Genomic DNA, 22,665 nt, shown 5'->3' on the forward strand with positions numbered 1-22,665 from the left:
TGGCGCAGTCGGTTAAGCGTCCGACTTCAGCCAGGTCACGATCTCGCGGTCCGTGAGTTCGAGCCCCGCGTCGGGCTCTGGGCTGATGGCTCGGAGCCTGGAGCCTGTTTCCGATTCTGTGTCTCCCTCTCTCTCTGCCCCTCCCCCGTTCATGCTCTGTCTCTGTCCCAAAAATAAATAAAAACGTTGAAAAAAAAAATTTTTTTTAAATAAATAAATAAAAAATAAAAGTATGAAATGTATGATATGTGAATTATTTATCTATAAAGATTTTTCAAGAAAACCACAATGAGATACCACTTCACACCCACTAGTATGTCTATTATCAAAAAAAAAGGTAATAACAAATGTTAATCAAGATGTAGAGAAACTGGGACCTTCATACTCTGCTATCGGAAATGGAAAATGATGCAGATGCCTTGAAAACATGAGGGCGGTTCCTCAAAAGATTAAACACAAAGTTATGATATGACTCAGGAATTCAACTCCTTGTCACAAAAAACACATATGGCCTGCATGATTCCACTTATATGAAATGTCCCAAGTGTACAAATTCTTAGGAGTAGATTTGTGGTTGGGGGGAGCTGGGGAAGACATGGAAAATGACTGCTGATGGGTAAGAGGTTTCTTTCTGGGGGTGGTGAAAATTGACATGACTGTAGAGCTCTGTGAATATACTAAAAATATTGAATTATTTAACAAAAGAAGGAAGGAGAAGAAAAAGGAGGAGGAGAAGACGAAGATAAAGAAGCTCTCAAAAGCAGCTAGGTAAACCACCCATTACCTAACAGTGCCAGAAAAAGGCCATCACTAAAGAATATAATAAAATCCAGCAGGCAACAATGTAAATTACAAATTTACATTATAATATCCACCCTCCAATAAAAAATTGTAGGCATTCAAAACAGCAGGAAAATATGACCCATAACTAGAAGAAACATCAATCAGTAGGATAGCAAGAAATGACAGACATGGTAGAATTACCAACCAAGAAAGTTAAATCAGGTACTATAATATATTCCACTTAATAAAAAAAATGAGGAAAAAAAATGAACATGATGAGGTAATGGAAATTATTAAAAAGCATTCCAAATAAAACTTCTAAAGTAAAAACTGCAGAAGGTAAGTAGATGAGAAGATATGGCAATTGAAACTTACCATTTTGCCCTTGGTACCCCCCAAATTCACATCCTTTTCACATTAAAAATATACTCATTCCATTCCAACAGCCCCAAAAAGTCCTAATTCATTCCAGCATCAACTCAAAAGTCTAAAGTTCTAAGTCTCACCTGAATATCAACTAAATCTTATGTGAGTGAGACTCAAGGTACCATTCAACCTGAGGTAAACTGCACTCTGGCTGTGAATCAGTGAAATCGAACAAGTTAAATGCTTCCACATTCCAAGCATAAAACAGACATTTCTGCTCCAGAAGGGAGACAGAGAAAATAAGAAAAGAGTGATAGATCCCCAACAAGTCTAAAACCCAACAGGGCAAGTTCCGTTAGACCTTAAGGCTCTATAATAATCCTCTTTGACATGATAAGCTGTTGTCAAGGACCCCTAGGACAGAGGGCTTGCCTACAGGACCCACCGGGGCAATTCCTGTGCAAGCAGCTTTACCCGGCAGAGGCTGGGCCCCAAGGCTCCAGGCAGCCCAGTACCTAATGGTTTTGGGTGGCTCCATCCTTTGAAATCCAGGTGGAGGCAGCCATGTCCCATGAGCCTGTACACTCTCCCCTGCTGGAAACAATACCCTCCATCAAAGTTTGCTGCCTGCACCTTCTGGAAGGCAGGGGCTGCACCTGGGGCCAGCAGTGCTCCAAGAAGAGCCCTCAGAGTGAGGCAGCACCAGGCAGCAAGCAGGTCTCCAAGCTCTGGCAGCTTTTGCTTTGAAAGCACTCTGCTCCCCAGGGCGGGCCCTGGCACTAGGAGCTGTGACAGGAGAGGCCTCTCCCATCAAAGCTCCTAGCGAATGTAGAAACAGCTGAGCTACACAAATCTTAAATGGTCCACTGGCCACATCCTCGGTGCTCTCTTCTAACCACTTTCTCACTTTTTGCAACATGGAAAGACTGAGAATTTTACAAACCTTCTCAGTTCGCCTTCCTTTTTGCTTAACGGTTCCATCTTTCTGTTTGCATTTTACTAAAGCAGTCAGGAGGAGTCAACCCACACCTTCGAGAGTTTGCTTAGGTAAATACATCTGATTTCTTTGCTCACAAATTCTATTTTCACCAAAACACTAAAACACAATTCAGGCAAGTTCTTTTCCACTATGAAAAAAAGGAAACTTCATTTAAAACGGAGTAGGAAAAAAATAAAAATAAAAATAAAAATAAAAAACAAAATATAATAAAATATAATACAATATAATAAAATATAATATAATAAAATATAATAAAATGGAGTAGGAAGCCCTGAAGGGGAAGCTCCCCCACATTACTACCCGCCCTAAGAAGCCTACATCACACTCGCTGACAGGAAGAGGCTTACTTTACACACCCCAGCAGAAGGAAGACTTGCTCCTGCCCAGCAAAACCCAGCCAATAAGGACCCCGAGAAAACCGCTCCTCCCAGCTTCCTCCTTTCTCCTATAAAAGTAAGCCCTTTCCTCTGTTCTCTGAAGTTGTCTGTGGTTCTCTAGAGTTTGCTGGTCCCAAACTGCCATTCCTCTGCTTTTCCTAAATAAAGTCATTTTGCTGATAAAATAACTGGCTCTTTTGTTTTTTAAGGTCAACGCCACTTTACCAGGATTGCTTTTCCTCTAATTTCCAGTAACATGTCTCACATTTTTGTCTGAGACCTCATCAGAATGGCCTTTATCATACATATTTCTACCAACATTCTATTCAGATTACTTATGTATTCTCTAAGAATATTAAGACTTTCTCTACGGCTCTCCTCTTTTCTTTCTGAAAAGAATCCCCTTACCAGAATCCCCTTTAAAGGTCCATTCACAGTAAGATAGGCTTTTTCTAACGTGTTCCTCAAAACCCAGTTCCAAAGCTACTTCTACGTGTTTCGATATTTGTTACGGCAGTCCCCGACTTCTCAGTACCAACTTTTGAAGCAGTCCATGCAGAATGCTATAACAAAAATGCCACAGACTAAGGGGCTTATAAACAACAGAAATTTCTCACAGTTCTGGAGGCTAGGAATTAAAAACTCTTGGTTGCCTAATGAGCACCCATTTTCTAGTTCACAGAAACCCTCTTCTGATTCATCTTCTTACTATGTCCTCACATGGAAGAAGGGGGGACAGAGCTCTCTGGGGTCTCTTTTCTAAAGGCACTCATTCCACTGATAAGGGATCCACCCACTGACCTAATCACCTCTTGAAGGAACCAGCTCCCAATACCATCACATTAGAGCAATAGATTTCATCACCAACCTTAGGGAAACACAAACATTCAGTCTGTAGGACTAGCCCAAGGCAGATTCACCTTAAATGTACTCTAGTGACGTTCTCCTTTTATTATGTATGTAAGAACATACCCATCAGTCATATAAGCATTTTAAAACACAAAGAATAATACATTATACATGTACATTAGAGTAGTATAATCGAAACAATGATCTATTAACAAGGAGAAAATATATGTTTTTGAATATTTACCACAAGCTTTAGAAGCAGCAACACAAATTTCTTCTGCAACATACTCCCCAGTTGGAAACTTCAGATATTCTCCATCAGCCTTCTCAAGAGAATGATAAAGATACACCTGTAGGAGTGGATCTATTTGCTTCACAGAATTAGCATTTCCAGGAATATCACCATTCTGATGTACAGGAGATACAGATACTCCTTCCATTTCCGTCATGGTAAGGCAAGCCATTCCCATGCAGAGTTTTTTCAGAACATTTGCCTATTAAGAAAAAACAATAACATTACAAAAGAAAGTGATACTGATAAAGTATCCCTCATGTACAAAGAAGCCTTCCCTGAAAGCACTGATTGTTAAATTGGTAACTGAATAAATATCGTGTACTATGTACAAAGCACAGTGAGAGGCATTGAGATTATAAACTTCCTGTGGACAAGGCCTATAAAACTGAAGTTTACAACTTAACTGAGGAAACATAATACAGATATGTAATACTAACAAAATGAACAAACAAAATCAGTCACAGATAACAGAAGAGATCCAACTAGACCACATAAATTCAAAACAAACGAATTAGTGTGACAATTGCTTACTGGGGTCTGCAGGGGGTAAGTAACATTTCAAACTGGGTTTAAACTTACAAGTTTTATTAGAGGAGTTCATACACAGAGTTGACTCTGTACAACAGATTGGATTTATATGAACGGAAGATGTAGAATATTCCAGGAGAGTAGAACTGTGCTGAGAAATAGAAAGGTACAAGATACTCTAATTAATTGGGCCACAGTGCAGTATTTGAGCAGTTATGCCATTTAGGAAAGGACTAAAAGTACAGATGAATATTTGTGGCAAAATTGCAGCTACATACCCAGGATACATTTTTTTCCTTCTTGAGAGGCCCAATTTTTTTAAGGAGAGCAACATACCCCCAAAGAACTGCACCTCCCCACAGATGAACAGCCACGTGAACTAGTTTCAACAAATGAGATTTAAGTGGAAGTTGCTGGGTGGTACTTCCAGAACCATTCCTTAAAAGAAAGCAGACCTGGCCTTCTTTTTTTTTTTTTAATTTTTTTAAGTTTATTTATTTGAAAGAGAGAGAGAGAGAAAGGGGCGAGTACAAGCAGGATAGGGGCAGAGAGAGAGGGAGAATCCCAAGCAGGCTCTGCACTGTCAGCACAGTTCGACATGGGGCTCAAACTCATGACCTGTGACATCATGACCTGAGTGGAAATCAAGAGCTGGACGTTCAACCATCTGAGCCACTCAGGTGCCCCACTGGACTCCTTTTTGCTTTTCTCTCTTTACTTTCTTCCTACCTGCCTCCAAGCAGGGTAGGGCAGTCACCTTAAAACCAGGAAGAAAATGCCAAGAGAATAAAAGACCTGGCAAACTTAAGCACCTGAATCAGTGTCAAGAATCACCTTTCTTAGAATCACATCTTATTATTTATAATTGAATGCGATCCTAACTGATAGAGTAAAGAATTAAGAAAAGTCTGAATGTCAGATCAAAGAATTTAAGGGGCATCTGGCTGGGCTTAGTCAGTAAAGCATGTGACTCTTTTATTATTTTTTTAATGTTTATTTATTTTTGAGAGACAGAGAGCACAAGCTGGGGGGGGTGGTGGAAGGGGGGGGGTAGGGGGGCAGAGAGAGAGAGAGAAAGAATCCCATACAGGCTCTGTGCTGTCAGCACAGAGCCCGATGTGAGGCTCAAACTCACAAACTGTGAGATCATGACCTGAGCCAAAGTTGGACACTTAACTGAATGAGTCACTGAGGCTCCCACAAAGCATGTGACTCTCACTCTCAGGGTTGTGAGTTCAAGCCCCACATTGGGCACGGGGCCTACTTGAAAAAAAAAAAGGGATCAAAGAATGTAAACTTTATCCTACAGTCAAATGATGAATTAAAAAGTGAAGTAGAAACAAAAGCTACGGCAATAGTCTAGATAGTAGTAACATCCTTAATTGAAACAGCAATGGTTGAATGATGAATGGTAATATAACATCAAGACTTCATGCAACCTGATAACTGACTGAATCCAGAGGAAGCCAGGAGTCCAGTCATGGAATGAATGAGTCACAGGAAAAAAAGGCACAGCACAGGGTATGAAGTCAATGATATTGCAGTGAGCACAGCATAACACAGAGAGATGCTACTGATTCACTATTCTGTACACCTGATACTAATGCAACTCGAATAAAAGTATACTCAAATAAAAAAATTTTTTAAGCCAGGGGTAAAAGACAATGCGAGGAATTCAAACTTGGAAGATCTATAATACCATTAATGGATATAAGGAAATGAAGACTTTGCCTCTTGACATTGGACATTGGACAAAGGAATAGAATAAGGACTACTCCTTTACACACTTGTTTAGAAATGGAAGCAGGACAATTACACCAGACTCTAGCTGGCAGCTAAAACATGAGATTGATATTTGTAAGATTTCCCCATAGACGTTCATTTAAATCATGAGCAGAGCTAAGTGAAGGGAGAAGGAGAAAATAATGACAAACACACTCACACAGCATTTCTGAACGTCACTGTACTAAGTGCAGACATTAAAGGAAAGAAACATGATGATTAAGTGATGTGCAAGGTGAAATTTAGATCTATAACTAACTATAAGGACTTTATTACATTAAATACTAGAGTTAATACTTAGTTCTTCAAATATCATAGGACTTCTGGTGAGTAAAAACACAACAAAACAAGAAGCCAGCAACTGTTAAAACTGCAAGATTTTTGAAGTCCAAAAGCAACTGGATATACAAATTTAAACAATTTTAATTTGCTCAAAAATATAAAATTTTTTTTTTAATTTTTTTTTTCAACGTTTATTTATTTTTGGGACAGAGAGAGACAGAGCATGAACGGGGGAGGGGCAGAGAGAGAGGGAGACACAGAATCGGAAACAGGCTCCAGGCTCTGAGCCATCAGCCCAGAGCCCGACGCGGGGCTCAAACTCACGGACTGCGAGATCGCGACCTGGCTGAAGTCGGACGCTTAACCGACTGCGCCACCCAGGCGCCCCAAAAATATAAAATTTTTAAAAATTTTCTTGTAACTTACTATACTCAAGTACTGTCTCTTCTATACTCAATTACTGAAATTCATCTAAAATGAACTCTTAGCCATTAAGGGGCAAATTTGCAAGAATTGCATCAATTTGTGCTCACCATTGTTTTGGACCATATGCTTTCCTTCTGGACTTTTTTCTGCTGAAATGTATCTTTTAGCAGATCTCTCAGTGAGGCCTTAACAATTTTTAAGTTGCAGTCTTGTTTGAAAAAGCCTTTCCACTATATTGACAAAACTGTGAGATACTTAGCATATACAACATGATTGACACTGTATACATGGTGAAATGACTCCCCATCACTGAATCAACACATCCATCACCTCATGAAGTTACTTTTTTTAAGTTCTCTTAGAAAATTTCAATTACACAATACAGAAAATTTTCAATTATGCAATACAATGTTCTCAACTATAGTCAATATGTTATATTAGATTTTCAAAACTTATCTTATAACCAAAAATCTATAGCTTTTTACCAATTTCTCCCAAATTCCAGTCCTTAGCAAGACTTTTCTACTATCTGCTTCTTAGAGTTAGACTTTTTTTTTTTTTATTACACATGTAAGTGGTACCATGCAGTATCTGTCATTCTGACTTATTTTACTTGCCCCTAAGGTTCATCCATGTTGTTGCGAATAATGTTTATTCCTTTTTTAAGGCTGAATAATATTCACGTGTGTGTGTGTGTGTGTGTGTGTGTGTGTGTGTATACATACTTACTTCTTCCTTTCTGATTTGGATGCTTTTGATACAAACCCATATGCTTTACTGATAACAATTATAAAGTCTAGGAAAAACATCTTAAAAACACTGAAGGCATTGCCAAGCAAACAAAAGCAGATACAGCAACTACAGGGGATCTGACCCCTGAGAGAAAGAAAAACAGTGAAGGAGGTCCTCATTTACCCATATTTTTTTTAATGTGTATTTTATTTATTTTGAGAGAGAGATCAGGGGGCAGGCAGAGAGAGGGAGAGAAAGAATCCCACACTGACAGCATGGAGCCCAACATGGGGCTCAAACCCACGAACTGTGAGATCATGACCTGAGCCAAAATCACAAGTCTGATGCTTAACTGACTGGGCCACCCAGGTGCCCCCACATCTATCCATCTTTTAGCCTGAGGAAACTACACAGTCTTTATAGTACCCAATAGTTGCTGGAGAAAAGGACAGAGCTATTATACAAAGCTGTAGTCTTGCTGGCTGGAAGAATCAGGGAACAAACTCTGGAGGTGGTAAACAGATAGAAACTGAAGGCAGAAATCCTGGAAAGAAAAAGAGTCTTTTTTTTTTTTTTAATTTTTTTAATGTTTATTTATTCTTGAGACAAGGGGTGGGAAGGAGGGGCAGAGAGAGAGGGAGACACAGAATCTGAAGCAGGCTCCAGGCTCCAAGTTGTCAGCACAGAGCCCGACGTGGGGCTCAAACCCATGAACCGTGAGATCATGACCTGAGCTGAAGTTGGATGCTCAAATGACTGAGCCACCCAGGTACCCCAGAAAAAAAGAGAATCTTGAGGGGCTCACTCCTGTATTCCCATGCATGGGATGAAAATCCAAAAAGCCCGGGGAGAGGCAACAACTAAAAATCTAAAAGATATAGGAAGAGATTTCAATAGCTATCTGATTCTGGAGAATCAGAGTCTGGATGTAGAAGGAATTGGTAAATATTTCAGGCTTTTCACTGAACCTCCAGAAAAACCACACTTGAGGAATAAGAACCACGTATCAGAAATAAGGGCAAAACTGAAATGGACAGTCCTAACAAAGCCTAAAACTAGGTCTCCACAGGATCAAGGTAAAGTCCCTGCTAGAACAAAGCCCTACACTTCGAAGAAAGACTAAAATCCACACTGCCCAGAGTTTGTACAAGATATCATCCACAAGAGACAACAGTCAAGTGAAATCTATTTAACATAAAGAAAAGTGTGATGTAGAGTCAAGAGATAAAATATATAGAAATGGGACTGACAGCAAACCCAAATGTTGGATTTTCTAAAATGTGTTTACTATGATACACATGCAAAAGAATCAAAGATAAATGCATGAAGACATAGAAATCATATGACCGGGGCGCCTGGGTGGCGCAGTCGGTTAAGCGTCCGACTTCAGCCAGGTCACGATCTCGCGGTCCCAGAGTTCGAGCCCCGCGTCGGGCTCTGGGCTGATGGCTCAGAGCCGGGAGCCTGTTTCCGATTCTGTGTCTCCCTCTCTCTCTGCCCCTCCCCCGTTCATGCTCTGTCTCTCTCTGTCCCAAAAATAAATAAACGTTGAAAAAAAAATTAAAAAAAAAAAAAAGAAATCATATGACCTATACAATATTGAGCAATATAACACCTGTGAACAAGACAGAAGATAATATTTGGAAAAATACTGGCTAAGTTTTTTCTAAATTTGAAAAAATCAAACCATGAATAAAATCGTTCATGTAGCTCCATTCAGTAAAATCCCCAAACAGTCATATCATAGTCAAACTGCCAAAAATCATAGAGAAAAGTCTTAAAAGTAGCCACTTACATACAGAAGAGCTAAGATAAGACATACAACTGACATCTCATCAGAAATAGAGACCAGAAGACAACATGCTGCTAGGGAGGAAAAGAAGCTAAAATTTGAACCTAAAATTCTATAGTCCACAAAAACAACCTTTAAAACTTAAGCTAAACAAATATAGTTTCAGATAAATGGATACTGGGAGTACACATCAACAACAACGACAACAACAACAACAAAAAACTTTAAGAAATGCTTAAAAAAAAAAGTCCTCTGGATTACAGGCAAATGATAAGTGATGCAAATTCAGATTTGTAGAAAGGAATGAAGAAGTCAAAAACAGTAAATATGTGGGTAACTATAACATTCCATTTTTCTTCCCTTTGTTGAATTATTTAAAAGACAATTAACAATTGTTTAAAAGCATAATGATAATAACCTATGGTAACACTTGTAATAGATGTAAAAGCAAAAGATATGACAACGGTAGCCAAAAGGACGGAAAGGAATAAAATAAAAAGTTTATGTGAATAAATTCATGATAGCTTGGAAAAATAAGAAACAGTGCTATCAGCAAAATCAGAAAGAATTCTGAAGAACTGATGGGAGATAAAAAGTAGACAGGAAGAGATGGCAAAGAAAACAAAGTGTAGGATATAAATAGATTCTATTTAAAATACACACAGAAGAAGGCTTTTAATAAGCATTAAAGTTTTCTGCACACACATACAAAAAGAATAAATATGCCAAGATAATCAAGGATGACCACACACTGGAGGTGAAGGGGGATAGGAAGAAAGCATAAAAGAGGAGGACAAAAATGAACAGCAAAAACTAACACCAGAAGAAACAAATACAGGGAAGAGAATATTTTGAAAAATTCTCCTTGGGGATTGCCTAGGTGGCTCAGTCAGTTAAGTGTCCAACTCTTGAGTTCAGCTCAGGTCACGATCTCAGGGTTGGAAGATCAAGCCCACATTGGGCTCCGAGCTGGGCTGGGAATGGAGCCTGCTTGGCATATTCTTTCCCTCTCTCTCTCTCTCTCTCTCTCTCTCTCTCTCTCTCTTTCTTCCCCTCCCTCCCTCTGCCCTTCCCCCTGCTTGCAGGCACACATGCTCTCTGTAAGTAAGTAAGTAAGTAAGTAAGTAAGTAAGTAAATAAATAATGAAATGAAATGAAATACAATAAAATAAAATAAAATAAAATAAAATAAAATAAAATAAAATAAATAAAAATTCTCCTTGGTATCCTCAGAGAGATTCAGAATTTTTGAAAACATAAAGCATCATTAGATGATCACTAGAAAGGAGAAGAGAATGAAAATAGTTAAGTTTTAAAAAAATGACAATTCAATGGAAACACTGAGTAACACAACTGGAGACCAAATAATTTGGAAGACAAAGTCAAGACAAACTCCCAGTTTCCTAGATCAAGAGAAAGAAATATGAGCAAAAACTAAATAGGGAGCATCAATCCAGGAAGTGTAACTCCAAGAGCTCTAGATGGCAGAAAAAAGAAAACAGACCAGAATAAAACATTTAAGAATAAAAGAAGAAAGTTCATTGGTGTTAGAGATGCCTACATTCATATTAAAATAATCTTCTGAGAAGAGATAGTTTAGTTTTAAGAACACTTAACTCATAGAAGTCAAAATAAAGGGTCAGAACACCAAAGATGGTAAGGAAACTCTAAACCAGTTCAACATTTGACTCAATACTCAGAACTTCTGCCTATATATATAAATACAGCTGATGAAAACACACATGCACTGAGATTGGTCTATCTTGAAATTCATAAACTCTAAATTCAAACGGGCCTTTAGTGCTGTGCACCTACAATCTACTATTTATTACTTTATTTCCTTAATCTATTTACTCTCCCACTTTTCTACTCAACTACCTCATACCTTATCCTTACTCCTCTACCACCAAAGCTGCCATTCCAACTCTTACTTTCCACTCCCTATATTTCACTGAAAAATACAATCAAAAGAGGACACCAACAACGCATCCTTTTCAAATGTACCTGGAAAATTTCTGAAAACAAACATGTTCTACCATAAAGCAATTGCCAATAAATACTAAAGGAATATATTACAAATATGAACAATGGAGCAAGCAACCATTTTATCTATATAAGACCCATAATGTTGGTTTAATGTTGCGTATACTATGATTAATTTATGTAATTCTTTTTTTTTAATGTTTATTTTTGAGAGAGAGAGAGAGACAGAGACAGAGACAGAGAGATGGAGCACAAACAGGGGAGGGGCAGAGACAGAGGGAGATATAGAATCTGAAGCAGGCTCCAGGCTCTGAGCTGTCAGCATGGAGCCCGATGCGGGGCTCAAACTCATGAACCATGAGCCGAAGTCGGACGCTTAACTGACTGAGCCACCCAGGCGCCCCTAATTTATGTAATTCTTAAAAATATTGAAGAAATAACAACATTAGAGGATAACATAAAAAAGTGAAAGCGACCTTAATCACTACCTACTCTTTTTATTCACTGAAACAACACTCTTAGTTTAATAAGAATTAATAAAGAAGTGCTTTAAACTACAAAATAGGACATAAGATAATCAGTAACACTCAATACTCTGTAAATTCATGTTATCCTTAATAACTTCAGTCAAAAAGAAAAAATATATTAAAAAATACAAAGCTCTGCATTTGAACTGATGTAAACTTACTAACAGTGTTCAAATCAAAAATCTATTATGGAAACTATGACGACTTACAAAAGTATCACGACATGTACTTTTTTATCTTTATTTATTTATTTTGAGAGAGAGAGAGTAAGAGCATGCAAGCAGGAGAGGGGCAGAGACAGGGAGCAAGAGACAGAGAATCCCAAGGAAGCATCCTGTTGACAGCAGAGAGCCTGACATGGGGCTCGATCTCATCAGTCGGGGCTTCATCTCATCAACCGGAGCTTGCTCTCAACCCTGAGATCATGACCTGAACTGAAATCAAGAGTCAGGCACTTAAGTGACTGAGCCACCCACATGCCTCCACAACATGTACTTATTAACCAGTATGTTCTCTTATCACAATGGGATTAAACTATAAATCAATAACAAAAATGATTAGAAAATTCCCACATATTCAGAAATTTAGCAACACACTTTTAAAGAGCAAATGGTGTAAAGAAGAAATCAAAAAATACTTTAATTTAAAAATGGTAAAAATATGAAAGAAATGCAATAAAAGTGTTTACTAGGATATTTAGTCTTAAACTCATATGTGAGAAAAGAAGACTAAACAAAATATAGAATGAGCTTTTATACCAAGAAATTAGGAAAAGAACAACAAATTAAGCTAAGAACCATAGAAGGACAAATATTTAAGAGCAGAAATCAGTGGGGGGGAACAAAAAGAAAAACAAAAAGTTGGCTTTTAAAAAAAGCCATTAATACAACTGCTAAAACACTAAAATGATTGATTTTTTTAAAAGAGAGAAAATAAAGGGCCAATATCAAGAATTGGAAAGTAGACATCATTAGCAGAGCTTACAATATTAAAAATATGTTTTTTTAATTTTTTTTAATGTTTATTTATTTTTTTGAGACAGAGAGAGACAGAGCATGAACAGGGGAGGGTCAGAGAGAGAGGGAGACACAGAATCCGAAACAGGCTCCAGGCTCTGAGCTGTTGGCACAAAGCCCGACCCCGACGCGAGGCTCAAACTCACAGGCCGCAAGATCATGACCTGAGCCAGAGTCGGACGCTCAACTGACTGAGCCACCCAGGCTCCCCAAAATATATAGGTTTTTTAAATTTATTTTTATTTATTTAGAGAGAGAGATGGAGAACAAGCAGGGGAGGGGTACAGAGAGAGGGAGACAGAATCCCAAGCAGCTCCACACTGTCAGCTCAGAACCCAATGCGGGACTCCAACTCACAAACCATAGTAAGATCATGACCTGAACCGAAATCAAAGAGTCAAATGCTTAACTGACTGAGCCACCCAGAAACCCTGAGATTGACATTATTACTATCAATGGTTGCCAGTAGGGGAAACCAAGGTAGAGAGAAGTTAAGGAAGGTATCTTGAACCCATGAACCATGACATCATGACCTGAGCCAAAATCAAGAGTCAGATGCTTAATCGACTGAGCCACCCAGGTGTCCCTAAAAATATATGTCAATATAGGAACATCCTCCAATAAGCTTGAAATATTTGATAAAAGGTTTTCTCAAACACACAACTTTATCAAAATGGACAAAGGAAGGAAAAAACACTGAAAAAGGAAGAAAGATATAATTTCAAACTTTTAACATTTATTAAGTAAATTGAATATTTAACTTAAAACCTTTCCACAAAGAAAATTCATCGCCTATTGACTTTCTTGGTGAATTTTTCCAGACATCTGAAGAATGAAAAAAGAGCTTACACAAACTATTTCAGTAAATAGAAATTACAAAACACTTTTCCACATATTTTAAGAGTACAGTATGAACATAATACCAAAATGTAATAAATTTGTGACAAGGAAAGAAAATTATATGTAAATATTTCCTACAAACATATATGAAAAAAATAATGAACAAAATACTAGCAAATTAAATTTAATAATATTTTAGAGACTAACAAATTTTAACTGGGTTAGTGTACCCCAAAAAAGCAAAGCTATTTTAACATTAAAATATCAATCAACAGAATTTATCATATTATTAGAATACATGAGAAAGTAACATATGATCATTTCGATAAGTGTAGAAACTAAGTCTAATAATGTTCAACAATGGTTTGTGATTAGACACTCTCAGCTAACTAGCTATAAAAGCAAACTTCCTCATTCTTATAAAAAATAACTATAAAAGAACTTAAAATACTTAATGGTTAAATATTGATCTCATGCTTCTTGAATTCAAAAACTTAATTAGCATGTCTAAAATCATGACTTCCACTTAATATTTTATTTTATCTTCATTTTATTTTATTTTATTTTTTGGAGAGAGAGAGCACAAGTGGGAGAGAGGGGCAAAGGAAGAGAGAGAGAATCTTAAGCAGGCTCCATGCTCAGCACAGAGCCTGTTGTGGGGCTCAATCCCACGACCACAGGATCACAACTGGAGCCAAAGCCAACAATGAAACACTCAAGTGACTGAGCCACCTAGGCACCCATAAAATTTTTTTTTTTTAGAGAGCGAGCACGCACATAAATGGCAGAGAGTGGCAGAGGGAGGGAGAGAGAGAAGGAGAGAGAGAATCTCAAGCAGGCTCCACACTTAGCACAGAGCCCAACTTGGGGCTCAATTCCAAAACCCTGGGATCAACCTGCGCTGAAATCAAGTGTCAGGTTGCCCATCACTCAACATTTGAGTGGAGGTACTGGCCAGCACAATAAAGCAAGAAAAGGAAATAAAAGGTATAATGATTACAAAGGAGGAAGTAAAACTGATATATTCACAGATGATATGACTATGTATGCAGAAAAATTTTAAGAATATAACAATTACTAAATGAAGTTAGAAAGGATAGTGCATACAAAATCAATATACAAAATTTAATTGATTTTCATATACCAGAAACAAATTTAAAAATGAAGATGATTAAAAACAGCATCATTAACAATAGTAACAGAGAGTCAAGTGTTTAGGAATAAATCTACTAAAATATCTGTAATAATTCTAATAAAAACTATAAAACACTGCTAGAAAAAATAAAGGCCAGTTAAATAATGGAAGAATAGAACATACAGATATAAGAGTATAGAAAAACTGGGGGTGCTTGGATGGCTCAGTAGGTTAAGTGTCTGACTTTGGCTCAGGTCATGATCTCCCAGTTCAGAGCTTGAGCCTCCCGTCGGGCTCCACACTGCCGGTGTGGAGCCTGCTTGGCATTCTCACTCTCTCTGCCCCTCCCTCACTTGCACTTTATCTCTCAAAACAAATAAACTTTAAAAAAAAAAAAAAAAGACTATAGGAAAACTCAATATTGCTTAGGTAGCAACTCTTCTCCAAATTGATATATAGAGTCAACACGGTCCCAATTAAAATCCTAGCAGCTTATGTTATGGGAATTTACAAGTTAATATCTGCATGGAAAACAAAGGATTACAAGAGTCAAAACAATCTAGAAGAGCCAACTGGAAGGATTTACATTACCAGACATCAAGATTTACTGTGAAGTTAGTATAATTAAGTCAAGTTGGTATTGGCATAAATACAGAAAAATAAGAGTCTCTCTTAAAAACTGAGAATAAACTGAGGGTTGATAGGGGATGGGAGGGAGGAGAGGGTGGGTGATGGGCATTGAGGAGGGCACCTGTTGGGATGAGCACTGGGTGTTATATGGAAACCAGTTTGACAATAAATTTCATATTTAAAACAAATATAGAAAAATAGACCAAAGGAACAAATAGAGCTGAGAAAAATATCCTCACATAAGATAACCTAACTGAAAACAAATATGGTCAACTGCATTTTGGTGGAAATGTCAGTCTTTTCAGTAAAAGTATGGCAGTCAATGGCTATTAAGTGTCAAGAAGAAAAAGCAATCTTGAGCTCCAACTTACACCAATACCCAAAAATATTAATTTGAGATAGATAACCGACCAATAAGTAAAAGGTCATATAATATTCCAGAAAAAAAATATCTTCATGACAGCTTTTAAAACAGGACATTAAAAAAAAAACTACAATAAATAGATGTATGTATTAGACTTCTCATATGCATGTAATAATAGTTTCAAGTCACATGAAGCAAAAAAGTAAAGAAAGAAATAGGCAAAACAACTCTAATAGCTAGAAATTTTAATACTGCTCTGTCAAGAATTAACAGAAGTAAAACAGATGAAAAAAATAAGAATATTGAAGATCCAGGGGCATGGGTGACTCAGTCAGTTAAGTGTCCAACTCTTGATTTCGGCTCAGGTCATGATCTCCCGGTTTGTGAGTTCGAGCTTCGCACTGGGTTCTGCACTGACAGCACAGAGTCTGCTTGGAATTTTCTCTCCTCCTCTCTCTGCCACTCCCTCACTCATTCTCTCTCTCTCTCAAAAAGAAATAAACTTAAAAAAAAAAGAATACTGAAGACCTGAACATCATTAACCAACTAAACATTTACATCACAATATACTTAATAACTGCAGAATGTACATCATTTTCAAGTGTAAATGGAATAATGGAATAAATGGAATACTAAGTTATATCATATGCCAGTCTAGTCTATAAATTAAGACTCTGTTTCCTTTGCGGTCAGAAGTTTTTTGGTTTTTTTGGGGTTTTTTTTTTTGTTTGTTTGTTTTTTGTAGTCCCAACCGTTTATCTTTGCTTTTCTTTCCCTTGCCTCAGGAGACATATATAGAAAAATATTGCTACAGCTGATGCTGGAGAAATTACTGCCTGCACTCTCTTCAAGGATTTGCACGGTTTCAGGTCTCACATTTCGATCTTTAATCCATTTTGAGTTTATTTTTGTGTATGGTGAAAGTGGTCTGCTTCAGTCTTTTCCATGTAGCTGGCCAGTTTTCCCAACACCATTTGTTGAAGACACTGTCTTTTTCTCATTGTATATTCCTTCCTTCTCTGTCAAAGATTAATTAACCATATAATTGTGGGTTTATTTTTGGGTTTCCTGTTCTATTCGATTGATCTATATGTCTATCTTTATACCAGCACCACGTTTTCATTGCTACAGCTTCGTAGTATACCTTGAAATCTGGGAGAAGGATGCCACCAGTTTTGTTCTTTTTTTTCAAGATTGCTTTGTCTATGCAAGGTCTTCTGTGGTTCCAAAGAAATTTAAGAATTGTTTATTTGAGTTCTTTGAAAAATGCTGTTGGTATTTTGATAGGGGTTGCATTAAATCTATATATTGCTTTGGGAAGTATGGACATTTTAACAATATTTGTTTTTCCAACCCATGAGCATGGAATGTCTTCCCACCTCTTTGCATCATCTTCAATTTCTTTCATCAGTGTTTTATGGTTTCATAGTACAGATCTTTCACCTCTTTGGTTAAGTTTATTCTTAGGTATTTTCTTATTTTTTGGTGCATCTATAAATGGAATGTTTTCTTAATTTTAGTTACTGCTGCTTCATTATTAGCATATAGGAACACAGTAGATTTCTGTCCATTGTTTTTACATCCTGTGACTTTACTGAATTTAGTTATCAGTTCTAGTAGTTTTTGGTGGCATTTTTAGGGTTTTCTATACGTAGTAGCATGTCATCTGCCAAGAGTTAGAGTTTTGCTTCTTCCTTAGCAGTTTGGATGCCTTTTACTTCTTTAAGTTGTCTGACTGCTGTGGCTAGGACTTCCAGTACTATGTTGAATAAAAATGGTGAGAGTGTATATCCTTGTCTTGTTCTTGACCTTAGAGGTAAAACTCTCAGTTTTTCACCACTGAGGTGGCTGTGTGTTTTTCATATAAAGCCTTCATTATGTTGAGGTATGTTCCCTCTAGACCTACTTTGCAGAGAATTTTTATCATGAATGGATATTGTATTTTGTCAAATGCTTTCTCTGTGCCTACTGAAGTGATCTTATGGATTTTATCCTTTCTCTTACTAATGTAATATATCACACTGGTGGTTCTGTAAATATTTTACCACCCTTACATTCCAGGAATAAATCCCACTTGGCCATGGTGTATGATTTCTCCAATGTATTGTTGGATTCAGTTTCCTAAAATTTTGTTAAGGATTTTTACATCTATATTCATGAAAGATAGTGGCCTGTAGCTCTCTTTTTTGGGGACGTCTTTTTCTGGTCTTGGTATCAGGGTGACAATAGCCTCAATGACGTTTTTCTTCCTCTTCTTTTTTTTGGGGAATAGCCTGAGAACAATAGGTATTAACCCAAAAAGTTTGACAGAATTCACCTGTGAAGAAATCTGCTCCTAGACTTTTGTTTCGGGAAGTTTTTTGATTACTGAATCAATTTCATTGCTGGCAACTGGTCTGTTGAAATTTTCTACTTCTTCCTGCTTCAGCTTTGGTAGGTTATAGGTTTTTAGGAATTTATCCATTTTTTCTAGATTGTCCAATTTATTGGCATAGACAGGTTTTCATAATATTCAGTTTTCATAATATTGATATTGTGTTACAATTCTTTGTATTTCTGTGGTGTTGATTGTTATTTCTCCTCTTTCATTACTAATACTGTTTATTCAGTTTCTCTCTCTCTCTCTCTCTCTCTCTCTCTCTCTCTCTCTCTTGATGATTTCTGGCTACAGGCTTACCAATTTTGTTGATCTTTTCAAAGAACCAGCTCAGGTCATGATCTCACAGTTCAAGAGTTCAAACCCTGCATCAGGCTCTGTGCTGACAGCTCAGAGCCCAGAGCCTGCGTCTTCCCCAGGCTCACTCGCTCTCTTTCTCTGTCTCTTTCAAAAATAAAAATAAACATTAAAATAATAATTGAAATTTCTCAATAATTTCTCCAAAGAAAATGGAGAAAACAATTTCATACTTTATTTCTTGGCTATTGGAGAAATAAATAAAAATGTTATTACATAGTAAAAAAAAAAAAAAAAAAAGAAGAAGAAAAACTGTTAAAAAATAAAATTTTTGAAATACAGCTAATGTGATGTTTAAAGGGAAATGTGTATTTTAAGTACTTATGTTAAGAAAGATGATCTGGCATCAATGATCTTCCTAAGTAGCTAGAAAAAGAAACCAGAGAAAAGAGAAGAAAGTAGTAATGAAGAGCAGAGAAAACAGAGAAAATCAATAAAACCAAAAGTTAGTTTTAGAAAAAGATTAATAAGATTTATATCTCTAAGTAGATATAAATGATCAATAATGAAAGGAAAAAAAAACACATGAATTATCAATAGCAGGAATAAAAGCCAAATATCACTACAGATCTTATAGATACTAAGTGGAAAAGGGATTACAATGATTTATACCAGTAATTTTAACAAAACTGATATAGGAAGAAACAGAAAACATGAATTGTATCATACATATATCTGTTCAATAAATCAAATTTTTCATTAAAAATCTATCCACAAAGAAAACGCCAGGCCAAATCACTTCACTGGTAAAGTCTGCCAAAATTTAAGGACAAAATAATACCAATTCTATACAAACTCTTACCAAAAACAGAGAAGCAGGAAATACTTCCCAAATTATTTTATTTTATAATCATTACTCTGATGTCAAAACTAGATGTGAGTATCACAAAAGGCAAATGTTTCTCAAGAACATAGCAAAACGATAGAACACGGAACCAGTAACACATAAAAAAGTCAGAAAATCAAGACCAAGAGGGGTTAATCCCAGGAATGCAGTTGAGAATGATATCTAAATACAATTTCTCACTATTCCCATTCACACAGATTCTAGTTATGCTTCTTCAATTTAAAACAAAAATGTATGGTTAGGGGCAAAATGTACAGTATGTGAATTACATCTCAATAAAACTGTTTTTTTTAAAGTACATCTATTCTTAGAAGAAACATAGAAAATGTAAAACAATTCCCCCAGATAGCTGTTAGCATCAAAACAAAGTTTTGTTGTCTTTACCTCTTCTCATTCCTACTTTAGTTTGATCAGTTTCTACCAGATATCTGGCTACCCAAACATACTTTTAAAGTTCACATTTGGCCAATTATATCTAATGCAATACCTCCCTAAACCATAATCAAACATCCAAGTATAGTGACAGCCAAGAAAAGTTACATAACGTGAATTGCACAAGGGCAGAGAAAGTCCAATTTGAGCTTCTTGTCAATGGTATTGGGAACATCATGTCTTCAACAGAAATCATCAGGTAGTAAAAATTTGGATCTACTTATCAGCAACTATTGTTTAAAAAAGGGCTTGGATATTTTTTATCAGACAGAATTTCCTATGGTAATGACAAAGAAACGTTGGCTAAGAACTACGGTAGGAGGATGCTTCAGGCATAATGTACCTACTCTTCTGTTTCCCTACATTCCTCAAAGGCTAAACTAACATTTGAGGAAAGACAGCTAAAAAGGGAACAGCAAGAAGTATCAATTATTTTTTAGTCTCATCTACTTTTAAGTTATTTGTCAGTTTAAGAAATTGGCTTTATTGGGGCGCCCGGGTGGCGCAGTCGGTTAAGCGTCCGACTTCAGCCAGGTCACGATCTCGCGGTCCGTGAGTTCGAGCCCCGCGTCGGGCTCTGGGCTGATGGCTCGGAGCCTGGAGCCTGCTTCCGATTCTGTGTCTCCCTCTCTCTCTGCCCCTCCCCCATTCATGCTCTGTCTCTCTCTGTCCCAAAAATAAATAAACGTTGAAAAAAAAAAAAAAAAAAGAAATTGGCTTTATTATACACTCCCATCTAAAGTAAGAGGGCCTTTTTCTAAAAACCCATGTTTTGGTGTCAGTATTATTTCCCTTAGTTTTTGCTTCTATCACCTCTTTCATTAAGTAGGATTTTTCTTTGATATGATATTATTTAAAAAATAAATTTTTTTTTAAAGTAGGCTCCGTGCCCAATGTGGGGCTTGAACTCACAACCCTGAGATCGAGAGTTGTATGCCCTACTGACTGAACCAGCCAGGTGCCCCTAAAAATGTCTTAATTAGCCTCTAGGCTAACGTTAAAACCACTTTGATACACATTTCATAAAACATTTTAGTACTGATTGCTAATTGCTAATATCTGGAATATATTTAATTAATCTGTTGGAAGTTAGCTATATTTCCTTTAAGTGTATGTTGGTTTCCATTATTCGCTATTAATTATAAAGAATTAAAAGTAGAAAAAAAACACTTGGGGGTGCCTGGATGGCGCAGTCGGTTAAGCGGCCGACTTCAGCCAGGTCACGATCTCGCGGTCCGTGAGTTCGAACCCCGCGTCGGGCTCTGGGCTGATGGCTCAGAGCCTGGAGCCTGTTTCCGATTCTGTGTCTCCCTCTCTCTCTGCCCCTCCCCCGTTCATGCTCTGTCTCTCTCTGTCCCAAAAATAAATAAACGTTGAAAAAAAAAAAAATCACTTAAAACTAAAAACCAATGTTCACAGAATGAAGCCGATTTTGGAAAGTATACCACAGTAATCTATAACTGTCATAGAAATTTCCTGGTGATACAGTAAAATATAAAATTCTACTTTATGAATCCTTAATAAAAGAAGATAAAATGTCATTATACTGCACTTACTCATATATTTCCCTTCTCTTTACAAAGGTATTTTAGGAGTAATTCAGCCAAAATGTAGATAAAACAGGTATGTATTAGATTTGTTAACTTAAGAGAAATTCTGGAATTTTTAAACTTGCTCGCTCATGTCAAATTTTCTAGTCTAAATGTATTCCATCACTTTTCTGTTTACATATTATTGTATCACCTGACTTTATCGCAACTTACTTAATACTCATTTACACATTCAACATTTTCCAAAAGAAAGAGACAATCCTTTGCCTTAAAAGCTCTTCATCTGAAGGGAAAGGAAATAATGTGGACAGATATAAAACAATACATAAAGTGTTGCAGGAACTGTAATATTCGAATACACAGGGGGAAAAGGACAGGACTGTGTACCACATAGGTTTACCACATAAACCTACCTTAATTACCAACTGGACATTCAGAGAAAGGGAGGAATCAACCTGAATTTGAGATTTCCAACTAAGCAACTAGGTATAAAAAAAAGTAATGCTACGCACCAAGATAGATAACAAAAGTAAGTTTGAAAGGAAAGAGGATTTTTTTTTTTTATTTTATTTCTGAGAGAGAGAGAACGAGTGTGTGAGCACACAAGCAGGGGGCGGCAGAGAAAGAGAGGGAGACACAGAATCCAAAGCAGGCTCCGGGCTCTGAGCTGTCGGTGCAGAGCCTGACGCGGGACTGCAACCCACGAACCATGAGATCGTGCCCTGAGCTGAAGTTAGACATTCAACTGACTGAGCCACCCAGGCACCCCAGGAAAGTGGATTTTAGATATTTGGAATATGAAGCACCTATAAGACAATTAAAAGGAAGATTCGCAGTAATCAGCTTCATATATGAGGAATTAAGAATAATTTCTTGGTTTGGGGTTTGGGAGGCTGGGTGTCCAGTCTTAGAATTCACAGAGTAGGACATATGGAAGAAAAATAGCTGTGGAGGAATGATGAATTCAGTTTGGCACATAATGAATCTCAGTTACCAATAAGATACCCAGACTGAGATATCACATAGGCAGCTAGATTTCCAAAGGCTAAGAAAAACATTATGTGCTTTTGTGAGAGATTTCAAAGTCATTAGGCATAAAGTATACATGATGCCCAGATGTAAGATATATAAGATAAAAAGAGGGTTGGATATCAAATTCTTAAACCCAAACATTTAAGAATTATTTATAACTGTCAGAAATGGGAGAACATAAAGAGGAATGTAGCAGATTCTTGAAATAGTCGAGAAGTAGGAGAAAAGCTGGAAGTGTTCACTTTGTGCCATATGTATACTTCTGATTATTGTGCTTTTCTGTATAAATTTTAATAAAAATAGAGTTCCTTTTAAAAAAAGAAAGAAAAAGAGTATCACAAGACAAATGATCAAATATTGTGA

The 22,665-nt window shown here is 37.0% G+C and overlaps 2 protein-coding genes across 3 annotated transcripts in view; both read right to left on the bottom strand.

The window, feature by feature from the left end:
• The window catches only part of JAK2 (Janus kinase 2), a 118,235-nt gene that overhangs the window by 74,589 nt on the left and 20,981 nt on the right, over positions 1-22,665 (bottom strand). The window contains exons 1-2 of one of the 2 annotated variants that reach the window (XM_045469985.1): positions 4,250-4,341; positions 3,620-3,869 (exon numbers count right to left, since the gene is read on the bottom strand). In XM_045469985.1, coding sequence (XP_045325941.1) covers positions 3,620-3,845 — 226 coding nt within the window. In that variant the 5' untranslated portion in view covers positions 3,846-3,869; positions 4,250-4,341. Of the gene's footprint in view, positions 1-3,619; positions 3,870-4,249; positions 4,342-22,665 lie in introns of those variants that run through there. The other variant, XM_045469984.1, reaches the window with a different exon arrangement.
• Positions 4,831-22,665, bottom strand: part of LOC123593584 (translation initiation factor IF-2-like) — a 40,543-nt gene continuing 22,708 nt past the window's right edge. The window contains exon 5 of the mRNA XM_045469665.1: positions 4,831-4,955. Within this exon, the coding sequence (XP_045325621.1) occupies positions 4,952-4,955 (4 nt within the window). The 3' untranslated portion in view covers positions 4,831-4,951. The remainder of the gene's footprint in view (positions 4,956-22,665) is intronic.

The sequence above is a fragment of the Leopardus geoffroyi genome, chromosome D4 (assembly GCF_018350155.1).
Source record: "Leopardus geoffroyi isolate Oge1 chromosome D4, O.geoffroyi_Oge1_pat1.0, whole genome shotgun sequence".
Lineage (NCBI taxonomy): Eukaryota > Metazoa > Chordata > Mammalia > Carnivora > Felidae > Leopardus > Leopardus geoffroyi.